The sequence below is a fragment of the Salarias fasciatus genome, chromosome 15, assembly GCF_902148845.1.
Source record: "Salarias fasciatus chromosome 15, fSalaFa1.1, whole genome shotgun sequence".
Classification (NCBI taxonomy): Eukaryota; Metazoa; Chordata; class Actinopteri; order Blenniiformes; family Blenniidae; genus Salarias; species Salarias fasciatus.
In genome coordinates this window covers 13,185,940-13,205,704 of record NC_043759.1, presented here as the reverse complement: position 1 = coordinate 13,205,704, position 19,765 = coordinate 13,185,940, and the positions used below count along the sequence as shown (strand labels likewise).

The 19,765-nt window shown below is 42.7% G+C and overlaps 1 protein-coding gene across 4 annotated transcripts in view; it reads right to left on the bottom strand.

The window, feature by feature from the left end:
- LOC115401484 (disks large-associated protein 2-like) overlaps window positions 1-19,765 on the bottom strand; it is an 87,965-nt gene that overhangs the window by 23,623 nt on the left and 44,577 nt on the right. For all 4 annotated transcript variants that reach the window (XM_030109736.1, XM_030109737.1, XM_030109738.1 and 1 more), the window contains 4 exons: window positions 9,821-10,977; window positions 3,899-4,116; window positions 2,964-3,117; window positions 1,539-1,758 (listed from right to left, as the gene is read on the bottom strand). In XM_030109736.1, coding sequence (XP_029965596.1) covers window positions 1,539-1,758; window positions 2,964-3,117; window positions 3,899-4,116; window positions 9,821-10,977 — 1,749 coding nt within the window. The remainder of the gene's footprint in view (window positions 1-1,538; window positions 1,759-2,963; window positions 3,118-3,898; window positions 4,117-9,820; window positions 10,978-19,765) is intronic.

Below are 19,765 nucleotides of genomic sequence, written 5' to 3'. Positions count from 1 at the left end.
TTATCGGACAGACTGTCTTTGATGCAACACGCTAATCTTCACAAAAAAAGGTGTACAATCAACTGGTTGTGTTGGCCCGTACAGAGCCGACAGATTAGGAGCAGAGAGCTAAATGGATAGAGTTCAGCAAATAAGACAGTGGGATTGGAGAACACTCCTTTATCCTCGGTACTTCTGTCACGTCGAGGAAAACGTCGATTGAAACCCAATTGAAGATGAAGGGATTCCAAAAAACAAAATTCCAGATTCAACAAGGAAACAAAACCAACAAAATGAGTAAAAGTCTCCAATAAATCAATTGACAGAAAAGTGCACAAAAAGCAAAGTCCAGGTCAATGTTTAAAAATGCACATAGTTAGATAAAAATGTTTCAATAGGGTTCATAGCTTTACTCTTGCAGGCAAAACACGGAATACACTGAGTGGGGGACTTACTGCAAAGACTCTGCTTGCACAAAGAACTTACAGTGCTTTCTTATAAGGGACATATTGCTTGCACTGTGTTGCAAAAAACCTTGAAGTCAAAGCAGGGCGTAGCTGAAAGTCAAGACTAATTCTACTGATAACGTCCACTGTCATATAATAATTAAAAATGGAAATAAAAAATATCTAATAATCATAGATTTGCTCAATTGGATCTTTCTAGTGGATATGACAGTGTTGAAGACCTGTTATTTGCGTTCACATCGCAGCTGCCTTAAGTTATTCTCTAGTTCATGCAACACAATACAACAATACTTTGTGAAGGTTGTGCTTTTCAAACAGAGAAATGCCGCCACTGCACAGTCCCTTTGTGCAACCAGCATGCATGTGTGCGTGTGTTCTCGTCTATGAAGCTTATTGACTTACCTTGAACTGATTAATATTTATTAATTTTTTTTTTTTTTTTGTGTGCCATGAGGTCATTTACAAGGTCAGTTACAAAATGGTGCTATGTTGATAAAACAGAGCAGGGGGAGGACAGGTAGATTTTTTTTTTTTCATAAAAATAAGTCAACAATCTACAGCTGCCCGACCCCTGACCCGTTTCAGACCTCATCCCTCCCTAGGTAACTCACACGCTTTGCACAACACATATATAACACCACAGTAAAGCATGCTCAGGTTAGGGCCTGTTGATCTTAGTCATGCCATGTAGTGTGGCTGCGTCGTGATAGTGTGTGTGTCGTGGCTGTGTTTATAATGTGACCCTCCCACCCTTCTATTTTGTTTTTCCTGGGTTACAGCTTGGCAACAACACAAGTGACCGACCGGAAGCTCGGCTAATGATGCATGAATCGTGCAAGTAACACACAAGCAGGTCCACCTAAAACAATGTTTTTGGGTGTATGCAGTGGCAGAAACAAACACAAGCACACCGTAGCTTGGAAAGAAAAATCGGTGGACTCAATCAGCGTGGCATCTTAGAAGCTCAAGGGTTCCCCACTGTACATATGTAGGTATGTCCAGATGTGCGCATGTATAGAATGTATGAGGATATGTGGACTAAGCCCTGGCTCATTTAGGGGGGGGGGGGGGGGGGGGAGGGGATTGTTTTACCTGTTGTGGATCTGAGAGTTGAAGTGACAGTGGAGGATGTCATTGAAGGCAAGCAGTCGTCATCTTGGGAATAACCAGCCTGAATTGCACGGAGGTAACTGTGGCTTCGAGTGCGGAACGAACCAGGCAGGTCCAAGGCCTCCATAGCCTGGGATTCTACTTCACTAAAAACGGACTCGCAAACTGACTCAAACTGGCCATTGATCTCAGTCTCACTCACCTGAGAGACAAAAACAGGAATAGCAGTCCTTAATTTTTCCTCTTCCTTTCTCTTTCTCACTTTGATTCTTCCCCTTTGCACAGCAAATATGAAGGAGTGTTAGCATTAGGAAAGGCCACTGGCATTTTTGACTTTGAACTGAACACATGTAAGATCAAATGAAGGGGAAAAAAAGCATGCAAATGACAACAAAAGCATTCTAAAAAATATACAGTTTGTGTTATAAAGCATCCAAAATACCACTACACTGTATGCTGAATGCTCCTATTAGAAAGGGGGAAAAACAAACCCTGCAGGCTAATGTGTCTGACAATTTCATTAAGTTCTTCTACATGAAAAAACATTTCAGTCATATTCATTCCTGTATTTTCTAGTCAATGGGGAACATGTGTTTTGGTTTAATCTGATTTATGAGTGTGTATGTCTCTAACACAGTCGATTCATTTACTCACTTCCTCTCAGAATGTATATCTGTAAAGCTGATTCCTATTTAAATAATGTAAGTTATCTTTTTCTTATTACCGTACAGTGTACTGTAAAATACACATCTGAAAATTGAGTTTTATTACTCCCCGAAGACATTTATCTTGTCTATAAAACAGGGGTAAGCTGTTAAAATCTCTCTTCCTGTTAGTCCTTGTCCATAGAGAGGCTCTGCTGCTGTTTGTCTTAGAGATCGCCTTACTGTAGTAACCACGTCTTGAGCCACCATGGAGGTCCAAAAGTGACTTCCACAACTGTATAGATTCATAGCAGGGTATTAAAGAGGGAGGTACCTGGAAAGGTTGGTTTTTCATGTGAGGTTAAACAGGAAACTGCAGCGTCCGTTGGCTTTAAAATGACTCAAGTAAGTCAACTATGGTTATCAATGGTTACCTGTTTATGAGTAAATATGATGGAGCAATGCCAGATCATGTGTTAGTGACCTTTACTAGACATCACTATTTACAACTTGGCTATGAAACATTAAAAAACAAACTAAATATATGACTGGATCTGATTAAAACTAAGCCAAAACGTATATTCCTTTTCTGAAGTTGTCATGCACAAAGTGTTTCTACAAGCTAACAGTCAGCTCTGGACCTTCAGTATAAAAGCCCATGAATATCCAATGCCTCAATATTGCTGTCCTTACTAAGCTCCACCATAGGGTGTCATACTTGTCTCCACGGGTCGCCTCCGTGCAGTGCATGTCTGGGACTCACCTGGCTGACGCAGCTAGCCTGACTGAGGGTGCTGACGGCGCGCATGTAGCTCTGGTTGCGAGAGCGGAAGGGTGGGGGGTGAAAGGAGGTGGCAGGGTCCAGCGTTACACTAGGGTGGGGCCGCAAATCTCTTGTTTGCAAGTGGTAGCCCTGGCTGAACAAGGACAAAAAAAAAGGTGGGGAGAGACATGAGTATACCGTCTGAAAACAGTCACAGATAACAACTGAATTAAAACAACTTGTTGAGAAAACCAGGTGTGGCGTCTGTAGATCTACCTCTATGCGCTGTAACACAGTCCAATTTCTTAAATAATCAATCATATTTAACCAGTGTAGGAGTCCTTCCCACAGTTGTTAATAAATCCTGAAAATTATCAATATCCGCTGGGTAAATGAAGTCCTGAATTATGAGGATTAACTGAGGAAAACGCATCTCTTTAGACATCACATCACTGTAACAGCACCACACGGTACAACCTTTAACACAACCGTGATAATGGATCGACGTGCAAAACAAATTAAACAGAATCTGCTCACTGGAATGAGTGGAAACGCTGGATTCACTGGATTTCATTAAACTATACAGGTTTTACTTAACAAGAAGCATGCTGCCACCTTCTGATGATCGTTAGGATTTCTACTGCATTTCGCTTTTCATGATCAAGACGTTTAATAACTTGACGCACTTTGACAATGCCTAAAATGAATAATAAACCAAAAAGGTCAAACACAAACCTGTCAGGTGTTCATAGCACCAGAATTTATCAAAGTGTAACAAGTGATGGGACAGTCACACATGATAAATTCGCCAAAACATTTTGTTGACTGTCACAGACAGCCGAACAAGGCAGATTATTTATCATCCATTCAGAGACGCCATGTGGAAACTGGAAAAGCATCTGAACGACCCCGGCTGTGGTGTGAGCTTGGCCTACCTGTGCGAGTCTAAATGGGGTCTCTGCATGGCTGATTTAAGGACAAGAGCGTCCGGTCGGATGGCCTTCTGTGGAGACATCTTCGGGCTGGTGTCGGAATCCCCGCTCTCATCGTCCACCTCTCCCATAGCTTTGACGTAGCTGCTGCTTCGCATCCGCCGACACGGGATCTCCTCGTCTTTGTCCCCCGGGTATCCGCTCCACTCGTCCTGGGGCACCTGTAGCAAGGCGTAAACGGGAATGTCGTTCATGTCATTCAACAAAATACAGCGGAATCAGGTCATCAATAGTCGGGGATTCGTTGTTCGTCACAGACACCTCTTCATCTCCATCACCCGCTGCCTCCCTGCAGCCACAGTCCCAGTAATCCTGGAGGAACGTCCTGAGCTGCGGAGCTTATTCCCAGCTTTTATCAAGAGGCTGGTTTTACATGTGGGTTTTAAAGACACTTCTCGTGGACAGTCTGATCTGACCAAAAGGGATTTTAAGGAGCTTTTTGCCCTTTCAAATGGCTGTGGATTATCTGATTTTATCTCTGGACCTCTTCCATCGCTGAATTGTGGAGTTTCAGCAGATTCCTCGGTCTCAGAACCTGGCTGCAGTCAGCCTGCATGGTGAACAAGGTTGGTTTTATCGACACCTTTAACCTTTTCTGGAGCCGGCCCTGTTTTTTTACAGAACTGATGCTGTTCACCCAAGTAAACTGGGCAGGAGTATTTTGGCTGCCAGCATTCGCCACGCTGTCCAGACTATCACTCACCCGCAGCTGAAGGTTCACCTCCACCTCCTCAGTTTCACCTACCACCATCCCCCACTTCTAGCGCCCCCTACTGTCCGCCTTCTGTTCCTGTTACTGGAACAAGTCACCCCATCACGACTCTGATCACCAACAGTCGCCCCCACATCAGACAAAACTATGGGGCCCAATTAGGTGAACAGTTTTGAAAAGCGTGTCAGATGGGCAGTTTGATAAGCTCTTCCTGGATTCCTCTTCCCGATTCACATTTCTTATCTGATTTTCTCTGCTTCGTTCTGCTGAGCTTCACCTGACATCAAACAAGCAAAAAGGTTAATCCTTCTTGCAAATGGAAATCATACTTTGAGGTTTTCTTCAAGTTCTCCACTGCCACCACGAAGGAGCGATCTGTATCAGGCTGTAGCTACAGAACAGAAGCTCATAGTCCTGTATTAGCACTTTGCACAAATTATCTTATTCTTGCATCACGAAAAATAACTAATATTTTCTCCAAAATGCATGAAGCTTTAAGCCAACTGCACCAGGGTCTGTCTGGAAGCTGACTGACACCCACTGCTCGGCAGGCGCTGGTTCAGTTGTTTGGTGCGTGGCAGGCTCGCATGGCTGCATTCACACTTTATTAAACGGACCCGCATCAACCGAGTGAACACACCAGCTGATTTTATTGGAACAAAATCTGCCAAGTGTGAACACACTCTTGATAAGCACAAGAGTTTCCATGTTTAAACTCTTTACTTGTGCATACTGTGCAGGACTAACTGACAGAGCCACTATTTATTGGTTCGTATTTTGTTATTTTGTGAAGTCCAGCAAAAATTCAAATCACTATCAGGTTTACTAGTCTGGCCAAAACTTATTTCACAATGTCAGCATTTTGGTTTAACTTTTGATATGTTCCAAAGTTATGTTTTCATTCATCAATTTTTATTAGACAGTGCTGCGATGGAGGAAAGCGCGGCCGTGCCACAGGCTGAGCTGCATCAGTGCATTTTTGAGAGATGCCCAAATTCTGCTTCACATCATGCAGGGTCATTATTCAGATGAATGGTAGGTATGAATAACGCCTCAAATTTTAAATTACATCAAGAAGATCTTAAACTCAATGATTATTAGGAAGAGGAAAAAAAAACAGCATTCTACACACACACACTGGTGTGGATGCAGTTTGTATTTAGTGTCTGCACAGCAAAGGCTGCGGATTGGAGGCTAAAATTTTAAAATTGGCACTCAACAATTATTCGTATCTAGAAAATACTGTTAATGCAAAGCCACTCAACAGCATTCAAAATCAATTCTTATTCAAAGGTGATTCATAAACAAATCAACTGATATGAAACTGTTCATACTGAAGGCCAAAACATTGCCTGGAACAAGAAAGGATGTAATTCTTGGTTTTAACTAAAAATGGTCACATTTGTGCTCAAATAGCTATAAACATGAACTCTTCAAAGCATGACTGCATCAGAATTAACATGGTGATTAAGAGATAGTAACTTAATTACTGTGTGAACTGTTTTACATGTGTATGTAAAACCTGCTTATGTACAGGAAGTGAGTGGGTTTTAATTAGATTCTGATGTAATAAGTATCAACACAGAGTCCATCCAGTTTAACCCCAAAAAAGCAATTACCCTCAATGTTTTTAATCACTGTGTTGAATCCCGTCTTTTTATTCAAGCTTATCTGACTTTGTTCCGATCAAATTATGATTAATATTTACAATTTCAAACCGTTCACAGGGATCAATTACTGTTTGTCTTTAATGCCCTCCAGTTCTCTACTTGTGAGAGCGAGGATTTGCGTTGGTAGCGTGCCACGCATTGCAAGTCCTGCCACTGTTTTGATCAGACTTGCAACGAGTACAAGATAGACGGCAAGCGGTGCAGCTGGAGCGGCTCTCCCAGCGGACAGGGCAGTCTCAGCACTTGGAACAACAGCCCCGGGCGCTGTCCTTAATACTCGCCAGTTACTCACTTTAGCCTGTCGTACAGCCGAGCTGCTTCTCTCTCACACGCCAGCTCAACAGTTCTCTCATGACTGATGCACACGTTTTTAGCTCGAAGGTATGGTAATGCGTTCTTTACCTCGTCTTTTTTCTTTTTTCAGAGCAAATATTCTCTGTGCTTGACGTGACTCCCGTTTTCAGATCAGACAGATGAAGGCTAGACGACGTGAGGTGCTTAATCGACCTCCGTTAAGAGAGGGATGGAGGGGTTACGCTGTGCAACGGTAATAAGAAAAGCCCACTGGCTTCGGCTATCATTAATCTCCTTTCTCTCTCCAAATTTTTTCTCAAGATAAAGAGTTTTGAAGCATGGAGACCATATGCTCCAAAAACTCTCCCATGAGAGAAACAAAAATGAATATTTGGGAAAATGAATCACATTATCATACTAAAATAGACGTCATCTTCGAGCCTACTCGTTGGATACCAACAATAAAAAGCAACACAAAGCATCTCTCCAAACGTACAATATGTGGATTTATCCTCTCCCCTGCATCATGACAACATGAAATATTCAGTGAAGACAACTGTAACGGAGTAAAATACTGTTTTTCTTCCTCTGTGCATCTGTTCATCATTTTTCAGGCTGTGGTTAAAGCGACACCAAACACTTACGGAAGCAGAACACTCGCTCATTAGCACAGACTTATCTCTGTGCTCATTTGATGCTCTACCTGAAAATACCTGTTTCGGTGGCTCCAGCTCCACACACAAGCAGCCCCACACAAACATAGAAATAACTTAGAATATCACATTTTTTTTTCAAAGCAGACACTGACTCCATACTATCATGAAGTAGGAGATGATGTGTTTTTGTTACAATATAGCCTCATGATCATAAATGTACGATTCCTGCAATTTTGTCACGCAGTCTGCAAATTCCCCATCAAGATTATTGGATGGCATGAAACTAAAAGCAGCTGACAGACTTCTAATATTTTGAGAGTTTTGCCGTTCAATACAGTAATAAGCCATATAGCCCAAAACTCTTAAAGCTTGAAAACCCCAAGAAAAACAGAAATTCTGATACATCTAATTGAAAATGGCAAAATGTCCCAACTGGTCCAAAATAAGCCCAACTGAGAATTCTCACTGGATTACTGCTTCAGGGTTTTCTCCATTTTTGCAGTTTCACTTTTTGTTTTTAGAGACTTTTACAGTGACATTGAAGTGTTTTATTGACAGATGTGAAGCTTGACGAAAGTGTGACCTTACTCTTGTTGCATGAGAATGTCACCTTGAAGATTTAAAACCTGTAAAAACCAGATTACGCGAAGTGCTTCCCAGCACTGACCTTCACCACAAGTTAACATCGTTCTAAAAGGCCCGGACATCACTGAGCTCCCAGACCGATGACCGTGAGGTCTGCAGAGATCTTCTCTTTTTTCCTCAGGATGAAGCTCTCACTGTTGACTCGCTCACAGCAGAATGATGCAGCTGCAGGCTCTTCGCCCGCTGACACATAAGCTCATCAAATGCCAGCCGGAGAGCTTCTTTACTGACAAACTTGCCGTCACACACTTTCTGTGAGTACCTCGCAGCATCGAAATGTAAGCACTGGGCAAATGGCCAACGTGTTCTCTCCAAGCATGAGCATGGAAGCAACGCAAACACAAAGGAGCTATTTATACAGTTGCATGAAAGGAGCACCATTTTTTCTTTTTTTCCAGGCAAATGGAGATTGCTGTGTACATATGGTTGATTAATTTTATTCGATTCCAACACAGCATGTGACAAAGAGCCGCAATCAACGCTGATCCGCTGTCATCGATTTTTCTGCTCCGACTCCAGAGAAAGTTTTTTATTATCTGCACCGTGCTTTAAATAGAGCACAAGAACAGTGAAGAACTTCATCCTAAATCCACACAAAATATTTTATACCACTTGTAAAAGAGCTATACTACACCTGGACCCTGGATGGTTTCGGTCCGTTTCATCACAAACTAAAGCTCAACACACACTCTGCAGAAATAGAGAGGTTTGGTCTTTATTCCAGGGCTGTGAGAGAAGAAGGATGTCATTTATTTCTTGCACTCTTGATTTGGGAGTTCTTGTTCTCCACACATCATCTGGACAGGACATTTTTCTTGCGTGTTGTGCGATTGGTCAGAAATTTGATGCAGAAAGTGACCAGTCCACATCCATTTTTTTTGTTTTTCCATCTTCCCCTGGAGTTTTGCACTTGTTTTTTGTGATGTATGAAATCAGAACTAACTTTGTCATCGCTGCCTTGAGAGATAAAACACAAACGTGTGTGTGTGTGTCCTCGAGGAGTATTCAACCAACTTGAAAGGGTCGTGGAGAACTTTTCTCAGGAGGCTCACTCACTTAGCCCACTTTGTTTTTCATCAAGGTCTAATGATGACTGATCTTTCGGAGTAAATCATATTTCTGAAGATGCTGAAACCATCGTCACCACCTTACTAAGGAGGTTTAAGAAATGATTTCATGCTTAGCATTTGAATGCTGCGCACACGGTGAGTCACTGTTAATGAAAGCGTGTGCTAAGTGCTGAATATTAAAAATGAAATGAAATTAAATGAAAGGTTGCTAAAGGACAGCGTTTTGGGAGCCAGTTCCTGTGGCTCACCAGCTGTAGTAGACGGCAAAGACTGAGGCTGGGAATGAAGTTAATTCTATCTCAGTGCTATTGAACAAGCTCCAACAACAGCTGCAGGTGAGCGGAGGATGTTACCTGGAAGCGGACTTAACATGATCTGTCGTCTCTGCAGTTCATTCTCAGCACTTTCCACCGTGACATTGATCCACTCAACATGTTCACGTCGGTAGACAATAGCTCCCCGAGGTGACCACACAAAAGGGAATCCTGCTCAAATACATTGACTTCTTCTCGCACTCCTGGACACTGTAATTGGTCTCAGGTGGGAAACGTACGTTGAAAACCGAATGGCTTCCTGGCTGGATTTTGAATCAATCCATCAATCATTACATTCAGTCAGAAAAAACCTCTATGGGGGGACGAGTGGTTATTGATCTCAATTATTACTACTTATTTGTCAGTTATATTTCAAAGACAAGTGATGGGCATAGTGACTTTATACATCGTTTTTCCCTATTTTCCAAACTATGCTGACACTGGTGCAAAAATTAAGCAGGATTGACCGTTAACCTAAAGAGCAGAAAGGAGAAAATGACTCACCTGCAGATAGTGACACGTCCGCGATGACTTGAGGTCGGTGTGCATCATGGGTTTATCTAAATTAAGCGATGACTTCCTGTAGGCCTCCTTGGCCTGGCTGACCGTTAACGTCGACCAGGAGCTCCTCTTCATGAACTTGCCCTCGGGCGCCATGGCCATGCTCTCACACGCCGAGCACTTGACGTCGTTGTTGCTCTTGGAGGCCTTGAGCGACAGGTCTCCGAAGTGGTGGCTGTGCATGGAATCCGGGTAGCAGTGGCTGCTGACGTGCTCGCCGTGGTGCCGCGACATGACGCTGGGCGTGCGGTAGGTGCTGTCGCTGTCCAGGTTGTCGTCCGAGCTCCACCAGCCGCCCGAGCGGTGCTTGCGCTCTTTGCTCTTGCTCCTCTTGCTACCGTGTTTGGTGGAGTGATGGCCGTGATGGTAGTAACCCCCCGATCCTCCTCCGCCTCCTACGTCCCCCTTCGTGCCGTTCATCTTGGACGAGCCCTCCAGGGAGTGGGACTTGGTGAAGAGCTTCTGGACGGAATGGACGAGGTGTCGGATGCGGCCGGGACTCTCGCTGCGTTGCTCGGTGGTGGTGGAGGTGCGCTGGTACTGTAATGTGTGGAAGCCGTCGCGGTGCAGTGGCAGTTGTTTCTCGAACTGGTCGAGCAGGTTGGCGGGAAGGCGGTTGCTCTTGGTGCCGGCGTGGTGGGAGGAGGCGGCCGCGGCCGCCGCCGCCGCCGCGACGGCCGGCGAGGTGGCGGAGGCTGTGATGGCGGCGCAGTCGTCGCGTGTGGCCGAGTCGTAGTACTGAGAGCTGTAGTGCATTCTGGGGAAGGTGCTGCTGGAGATGTGTTCCGGCGCGGCGGGCGGGGCGATCAGGACGGGCGACATCATCATGCAGTCGGAGTGGATGGAGCTGCGCGGCGAGTAGCGGTGGTGGAAGTCCATAGGGCAGCTCTCCGTGGGGCTGAGCAGGTAGGATGAGTGGCGGGACTCGGAGCCATGGCGGGCGTGGAGGTCATGGGCGTGGGGGTCATAGTCCAAGCCGTGGGGTAAAGGAATCTGGTGGTGGGAACGGCTGCCGGATAAGCCCTTCATGTTCCTAGATGGAGGTAGGCGTCTGCCTTCATTGAACTTTCGAGACGGGGACCAAGATGAAAACTTCTGGTCTGTTAAAGAGAAAGAAGAGAGAAAAAAGCATCAGACACTGAGAAGAATACAGTTAACATCTTTCTCGGTGTTTTTCTCTCTGATCTAAATTTCCATAGGACAAAATTGCTGCTGACTGAGTGTTTCCTGTCAGGAACACAGCAGATAAAGCAGATCTGCTTCCATCTGACATTCATTCTTAAAATGTCAGTGTTTGAAGGCCGATGCATTTTGTTTTGTCTGTGTAATAATGAGCATTTGTAAAAAAAACAAAAAAAAACAATTTAAGCTATTTTCTCTGTAATAACAGACCTGTAAGGCTTATTTCTTACAATTCAGGTGCACTTTAACATAATATAGTTCTAATTCAGGTGATATTTTAAAAAAAATCTAAGCCATTAGCCATAGTTTTATCTGTTCTGACTGAACAGTTACAGTAACATGCTCTCAGTACTTCCTCCATCCAACGCCTTTTCATACACAGTCACTGATAAACACTTACAGCATAATGCTTCCCCCTTTATTCATCTCGCCTGCTCATAAAAAGGACTATAGTGGCTGGACAGCAGCGGAAACCCGACTATTTCAAATTGCCACCACTTTTTTTTTTTTTTTCCCAATACAGATTCCACAGTCCTCCACAGTTCAATCCATTCTTATTATCAAACTCCTCCATTCAGTCTGGGCTTTCTGCATTGTGCAAATCAAAAGGCTCCATCTGTAATATAATCCCGCTCTCTCAAAGTGAGCGGACCCTATTTTTACACTGTTACAGTACACATGAAAGGATAATGATTCGTAACTCACAAGGGCAGTCTGCAACTGCAACACATTCACCTGAGTTGTTAACCTCTGAGCATGACAGGGTTCGGTGTTAACCTGAGAAATTAAAATGTTCCAGGACAATTACAACAGTCTCTAAACCACTTTCAGTAATGCATGCATGCTCATGTACCTCAAATGTATGAATATTCATCAGCTGATATTATTCATGCTACTATGATTGTCTTGTCTGAAAAGAGAGGAGACAAAATACTGAATCTTTCTGAAAACTGGATTTTCCTCTAATGTTTAATCTGTCATCAGCTGATGATTATTTTCAAGAGCCTGAAATGATTCCTTCCAATTTCTGTTTGTTTTTTTCATTTTGAGCGGCTTCAAATTCTATATAACCTTCAAACACTAGTGAATTTTTTTTAAACCGTGGGCTTACTGGAAGTTATTCATTTAGTCACGATTTTGATGCATTTAGTCGACAAAATCATGTGAGAAACTATTAATAGGCTACATGATTGAACTCATTTGGGTAGATTTCACTTTAAGAAAGTCTTCCCAGTTGAAAGCTGTCAGACAGTGTCTGCTGTGAGGAAACACTGTACTGTCTTAGTCAACCTGTGGAAAAACTGAATCGTTTCCTGGCATCACAATATATGCAAATTCCACTTCCATAGCTCGGTCCGGTTTTCGTGACTCAGCTCTGTGATTCGGTCTGTGTATTATGCACTGCTGACTTCACAGGGCCCTGATACTTCCTTAGCAAAGCCATCGCTTTGTTAATCAGGTGGAAAGTATTTTGTGTGATTTTTAATAATTTCTGTAAAAGAGTTTCATCTTTATGAGCTTTATCTTTATTTCTATGAAACCAAAGGAGAACACGTTGCGTGAGAGAAGCACAGAAAGATTTATTACTGTCGTGGATTGTTGACAACGGTTGTTGTCAAGGATCAGCACATAAGGAGACGACTAAATAGTGTGTTTATGAAGCAGAATAATTTCTTAAAGTTACTTGTAGCTCACACACTGTCACATTGGCTTTCTTATCAAAACCTTGTATGACTCATCTCATCCAAGTTTTTTCAAAAACAAGCAAGTATTCTGGGTGTGTAAGCCCCGTCCCATCTGAGCCTTATAAGCAGGAAGTCTGATTCCCTTGACAGTTTAAATCTGTGAAAAAAAGAGGAGTTTCTGAAGTTCTACAGTGGAGAACCAGTTAGCAGAACTTCTAATCATCTTGCGGAGGATGTGCACATCTGAGTGGTGATCAAAAAGAGTGACACATTTTTTTTCGAGACTTCAAAGACACTTTCAGGTGAGGCAGTTTGGTAATTTCTCTGCGTGGGGTCAAAGAGTTCAGAATAACATCCTACTTTCTGTTTTCCTGCCTGTCTGAGGACGATGATGCATGAAGAATAACAGCTTTTTATTTCTGTATGGTTCACCTGTATAGTCCATAAACAGCACTTACTGAGAATGGGGAGACATTTACACAGTTTTGTTGAATATTAATGCAGGGAACAATAGTTTTGAGGAAAAGGAGAACATATGGGATCTTCTATTTAGAAAGCGTTGACGTTGCAATGTCTGCATGCAAAACAGGAGTTTTATAAATAGCATAGAAGAGCTGCGGTGAGTCAGCATGATCAATTTTTATGTACTGCTTCTATCGTCCTGTTTATTGCTCAGGAACAATTAATTATATGGGAAAATCTTGCTCATCAGGCCACGCAGTGGTGTAATGATGTGAACTCTTGCTCCACAATCCCAAAAGTGTGATGCTGAGCATTTGGGCATTTCTGTGTGTTTGCATGTTTTGGTTCTTTTTTTTCATGTTTCTGGTTCACTGTCTGTTAAATGTCTAAAAGTTGTTATGCTTGTTTGTCTCTGTTCTTGAACTGGCAACACGTCCAGAATGAACCCTGCGTGCCACACAATGTCAACTCGACATCGAAACTCCAACGAAACTTAGATGAAGTGGTTAAGGATGATAGATGGATGGATCCACAGGTTTTGAAGTGCTGACATCCTAACTCCCACTCTGTCTTCTAATCCAACCACAGATTTGAATCGCACTTCGAACTATCATTTAGAGTTTTTCTTTGTTCCTCTTTCACATTTCTTCACCTTGACGCTCATTCTTCTGTAACTCATGAAGCCGCACGGAGACATTTACAGCAAGGCAGGACTTGCCAAATGAAGAGCGTTATTAATAGTGTCTCTCCTCCTGTCAAGCTTCCTGCATAACAATTACAGCCTACATGTTACCAGCGCATGATGAAAGCGGTACGGTAAACAGGGACGCGGCGACGTGGCGCCTTGAGTGAGCGCCATTCCCCTGTAATTAATTACTTTAAGTTCTCTGCAGCAGGAAACCCCAGTCTGGAACGGTGCACATCATCTTACATAACGTTTGGGATCTCTGATCTCACACACCGTTTCAAAAGAGCCAGAAATAAAATACACTGTTGTCATGGCAACCGCAGCCGAAAAGCCCAGGAAACTGTAACCAGCTTTTCAAGGTTGTTTGGGGTAGATCCCACTTCGGGGTAGGGGAGGGGGGTTACTGTGTGATACACACTCTTGACTGTATGGTGTCGTCTATCACAGGAGTTAAAGATGCGGTGCAACTGAAACCAGCAGTAAACCGGTTTTCAACCTAAATTAGTTCTGATTATGGCGTCAGACAGCAAGTTTGATTTCAGATGACCTGCACAGTCTGCAAGATTCTTAAAATTACAGAAGGATAAAGACCAGGTTTTATAACACTGGCTTCAAAAGTTGTAATTAATTCAGCTGGGCATACTGAAACATACAGATTTATACATTTACATCAGACTTATGAAGAAAATTATAATTGTGAGGGTAATGTTTTATTTTCTGGTAACATGCTATTATAAATTAAATGTTTTTGTATTTGTTTGTCTTTTTATTAATATAAGTCTGTATATAAAAAAAAAATCACCCAGAATATTAGTTGCTGTGATAATTGAGAAATTGCACCGTCTCTTCAGTATGGTGCTTAAAAGTTAAAGTGAAGCTTTGGCTTCACATCAGGTTGTTAACAGATTTGTAAAATATATTGCTCAAAAGCTAAATTATGAGGAACCGTTTCAAGGTGTACTCCATCTCTTTCTCAGTATCGGCAAAATCTATAGAGGATGAATAAAAGTCCATTAAATAATGACCCCGTTATTGTCATCGAGCTGGCTAGATTCAGTGTTATAATTTAAAAAGCGATGCCCCCATGTCTTCCTCTGTGAGGCAGTGACCTTGTTTGAAGAGTACTAACAAAAAAAAAATCCTGGAACTGCTTTTACTGTATCGGTCAGGCAGTATTTATAACAGAAAGCAGCTTTTTTAACCAAAGCATCTCATCAGCATACCATTCAGCAGCATTCTGAATTTAACTGGAACCAGTCAGAAGTAATTCAGGTTCCCTCAAAGAAAAAAGGACAAAAAACAAATCTGTGAATTTGGTGGTTTTGTAAAACACAAACACATTTTCTACTTAGGATTTGTTTGTTGTTTTTCTGGTAGATGCAACCTTTGAAATAATCTGTGTAACACTGTAAAGAACAATATATTTCAGTCACACTCGTTTTGATCAGACCTTCTAAAAATTTTAATGACCCTTCTGTGGCTCATGCTTTTATATTTTAAGAGGGCGGTCGGCTCAGTGTTACAGGGTTATCAGTATCCTGAAACCTGAATTTTAGTGGCCCGGTCTCCTTTTTGTGATACTTTTGTTTGAATGTCATGGTCGATTCAGTTGCTACCATGCTCATCTCTTTTCATTTCTTTCTTTTTAAATTGCCTGTCGTTATTACAAAGCCGTATTACTCCCTGACCAATGCAGCAGCATCTGCCGCTAAAGTGCATCCTGACCCAAGCAGGAAACACACACGGGTCATGTTTTCATAATCTTTGACTGCATTTGCTCCGGCTGAGCTGCATTTCTCTCACTGAGACGACGGGCTGAAGAGGTGGTTTTATCTAAATGATCTGGCTTTCAGCGGCGTCGGACTGCCATCAGTGTCGGTGAAGTCCCATTAATCTTTAATAACTAACAAGCCTCGCAGCCAGTTAAACGCTTTCTGACTGGAATTGTGTGGTTAAGGCCTGTCTTACAAAGACAGAAAATCTCTGTAGCCCGATAAAATAAATATATTTTCACCTTTTGGTGAAGCATGGTCTAATTTCTGAAGCTTTCAAAGGAGATGGTGTAACAGGATGCAAGTTTGGAAGTCAGATAAATCATAAATCTATCTTTCCACGCTCCACTGCACAGATGGTGGTATGTTGTTGATATAGTGTCAGTTTTCTTGATTTTGCCCATCAGAATCAGACCCATTCAGTCACAGCGTATCACTACATGGCAGCGATGAATATTCTGAAAACCGAATACACATTTAGAAGACACGCAACAGCTGTTTGCTCCCACCGAGTAAACTGTCAGACTGATCTGCATTTTCTCTCCACAATCACACCAGGATTCTGATTACATAAACTCTCTCGAGGTGGTTTGATTACCCCGTAATCAGCTGTTTAGAGACCAATGTTTCAACCTAGATCAGTCTCTTCAGCTATCAAGTAATTCATTTCAAGGAGAGTCAATTTGACTTACTGTAAATTACTTTGCTAAGAGACAGAGGAAAGAAAATAAACTACGACGGCGTGAAAATGTTTTTACTTCATGGTTTTATTGATCGATCGCTGAGCAGGAGTTGATTGCAGCATAACTGAAGTCATCTTTAATCCTGATTTGGGTGCACAAGTATCGCCAATGTCACTCTTGACACAATTATAGTTTACTATCTGCCATCACTGTCGAATATTCCGAGCAAAAACCCACATTCAAACACCTCAAGCTAGATTGGTAGCAGATAAAAGCTTTGAAGGTGCTTCATCAAAGAGTCAAACGAACAGATAAAACAATCCATAAATTGTACTGAAAAAATTATTTCTAGACAATGCATGCCAAATTGACTGACCGCCTTTTCCAAATAACATCCTCTACATCTTTAAACAACTTATGAATTGGAAGCTTCTTCTCCCCGAAGGTAACTGTGAATAAGCAAGGTGTGAGCAATCTGTTTGTCTGCACTGTCGAACAAAAATGTTCCACATCAAATATTGCATTTCAACTCCTGATATACTATTTGTAGCTGCGCTGAACTCGCCTCTTCACACCGAACGCTGGTGAAGAGAAGTGGCCTGTAGGAGATTTCCTGGCAGAGCGGGAGGCCACTGAGGCCTGACAGCGAGCCGGAGAGAGGAAGTGAAGGTAGTGCGGTCAAGTTCTGGAAGGTTGTATCATGTAACGACTTAGTCAAGCCTGTTAACACCAACACACACTGACTGTCCGCCTCGGGAGGAGTGTGTCATCCAATATTTTCATCAGACGGCCCTGTAACTTCCACCAATGCGGAGTGGTCAGCGTACAGTGCGGAGGAGGTGACATCAAGGCAGGGATGCCGGCAGGCTCAACAAACTGGTCTGAAAAACACACAAGCTAGCAGTGTCGCAGGGCTGAGACTGGATGGCCTGCGGGCGGACACACACGGGAGGTCGAGCTCCCCAGGTCTGTCTCGGTCAGTAACACCCACTCTCCCCACCGCCAACCGCTGTAACTCCAGATCACCTTCAAACCGCCAGGCTCGTCGGCCTCAGGTGAACCGTGGAGTGCTTCAAGTGCTCAAGTTCTCTGGGAGATCTCCTTGGAAGATGTAAAGATTTTTTTTCAAGTGTTCTCCTCCAATATCAAAGAAATGCAGGCGCTTTGCGAGTACAGTCGGAAATGTGCAAGAGGTATTTTTGCTGTTATAAGTTTGTATGCAATGATTTAATCAGTTACAATTCATGCAAATTAGTGTATTCTGTGCAAAAAAAAAAGACTTTATGGAAATTATTCATATATTGTTGACATGAATAAGAAAAAAAATACTAGAGTGTTTGACTCCTCAATAGAGAAAAGAAGCAATTTTCAGCCTTTACATGTTCATGAATCATTGATGACAGCCGCCTTCATTACAGCTTACGCAACAGATATTGTGCTGCATGATCAACAGGCTATTTCCTCACTCTGCCTCTGTCAGCACCTGATGCAGCCTGGAATATATTGTTTTTTTCTCCCCAAATAAAGATGCAAGAGACACTGAGAGAGGGAAGATTACGGGCCAGTGAAGATAAAGGGAAAAGCTGAGGGGAAAGCCTCTCTGTTTGCCGTGCTCTCCGGGAAAGCGTTGTGCGACTGGCTGCTAAGTTGAAGCTTTGCCGCTGTGCTGCAGTCAGGGCCTGGCCAGCATTTTTCCCAAGATGGTTGCATAACTTGGAATAAATGAGGCCTCCCTCCTCCACACCAATGCACAGCTCGCTAAAGCCACAGGGAAGAGCAGAGCAACAGGCAGCCTAACTGTGGAATATGATTCACAGAGCTGGAAAATAAAAACATCCTCGATAATTTATCGATCGCTGCTGAGCAAAGGCATCCGTTCTCAATCAACCCTCATCCACCACTGGGACTGTTTACTCACCCTGATTTCCGTAGGAGTAACTCAGTACCTCAACAGCTGCGTAATTACAGTAAAGTACCAACCACTTGTACGTGTGAAGAGACGGCTAGGCGTTCTGACCATCCACTTTAAAAACAGGAAGAGTTTCTAACACTCAGGAGCAATGTCACTTGTCAGTGTCACTGAATTGTTTAAGAATAAAAGACCAATTTGTTCCATTTGCATGAATACTAAATTCATTTTGATGTTCAGGTTTATAAGACCTAGGAGCATCATCTCATTCAGCAGTTGAGACAAGACACATGATTGCACATTCAGCTTTATTTGGAAGCTCTCCAATATCGAAGACGGAGTTGTTTACAAGATTAATCAAGCTGTTTTTTTTTCTTACTATATTTGTTGCGAAATTGCAACGCTAGAGAAACAGAGAAGCACAGAGCCCTTGACATCCGATGATCTTCTTAACTATTTTAAAGTTTAATATCTTTAAGAGAAGTGCTGTCTCCAACAGTTGTGTTTTGAATGCCATTTTCTGGAAACACCAAGCGTGAAGCGACGCGATGCTACAAACAGTCGTGCGTACAAAGTTCAGACAGTAGGAAGCAACTCAATATTCCATTTATATGCACTATGATTGGATCATAAACAAGGGAAACAACTTCCTCTGATCTGATTTCAGCTTCAATCAGATTGTGCAAATCCATCAGGTGGAAGTGTTTCAAGTGCTTCACAAATTGAAAACTTTTTTTTAAGATCAGCACTGCCCACTGACTGTATTTAACTGGAAGGACAAAGGCAAAATTGTTCCAAACAAAAAATGATCAAAAAGCAGCACCAATATCATAATATGAAAGATCAGAAATGATGTGGATTAACAAAACCACAAAGCATATCTGTTCACAGGTTATACTGTTTACTGCATCTAAAGATGATGAAAATCCATGTACTGGTTACATCAGGAAGCAATCAGAATCAGGATTGTGGTCATGATGAGGAATTCTTTGGAAACTGAACAGAGCAGTTTGTTTGAAACATGGTGCTGCTGATACTGCCCTGTTTTCTGTTTGCTTCGAACAAAACAAACATTTCCAGCTTCACGTCGAAGCTGCTCAGACGATCAAATTAAAAAACCGGCAATGACCTGGCAATAGTTTTATTTATATTGTGATACAGCAAATGCTAACCGTGAGTAACAAAATCAGAATTTACTGGCATGGAATAGCTGAAGCGTCTTCCAGAACTAAAGGTGTTATCACTCTCCCGGTACCGCAGAGGCAGCGAAGAGAAAACACTCCTGTAACGGTATTGTGGCTTGTGGCTCACACAAACCAGGACAGCAGTGAACATTATATAAGTGGAAAAAGTGCTAGACCTTGCAACTGAGACAAAATCATATTCAATTGGATGGAGCTTGTGCGGCAGAGTCTGCTTTTCACCTTTTGATATCCGCCCACTTCCTCCCACTGCCGCTCTCTCCTCGGCAGGCAGACGCTGGCTGATGTTGTAGTGATGCCACACA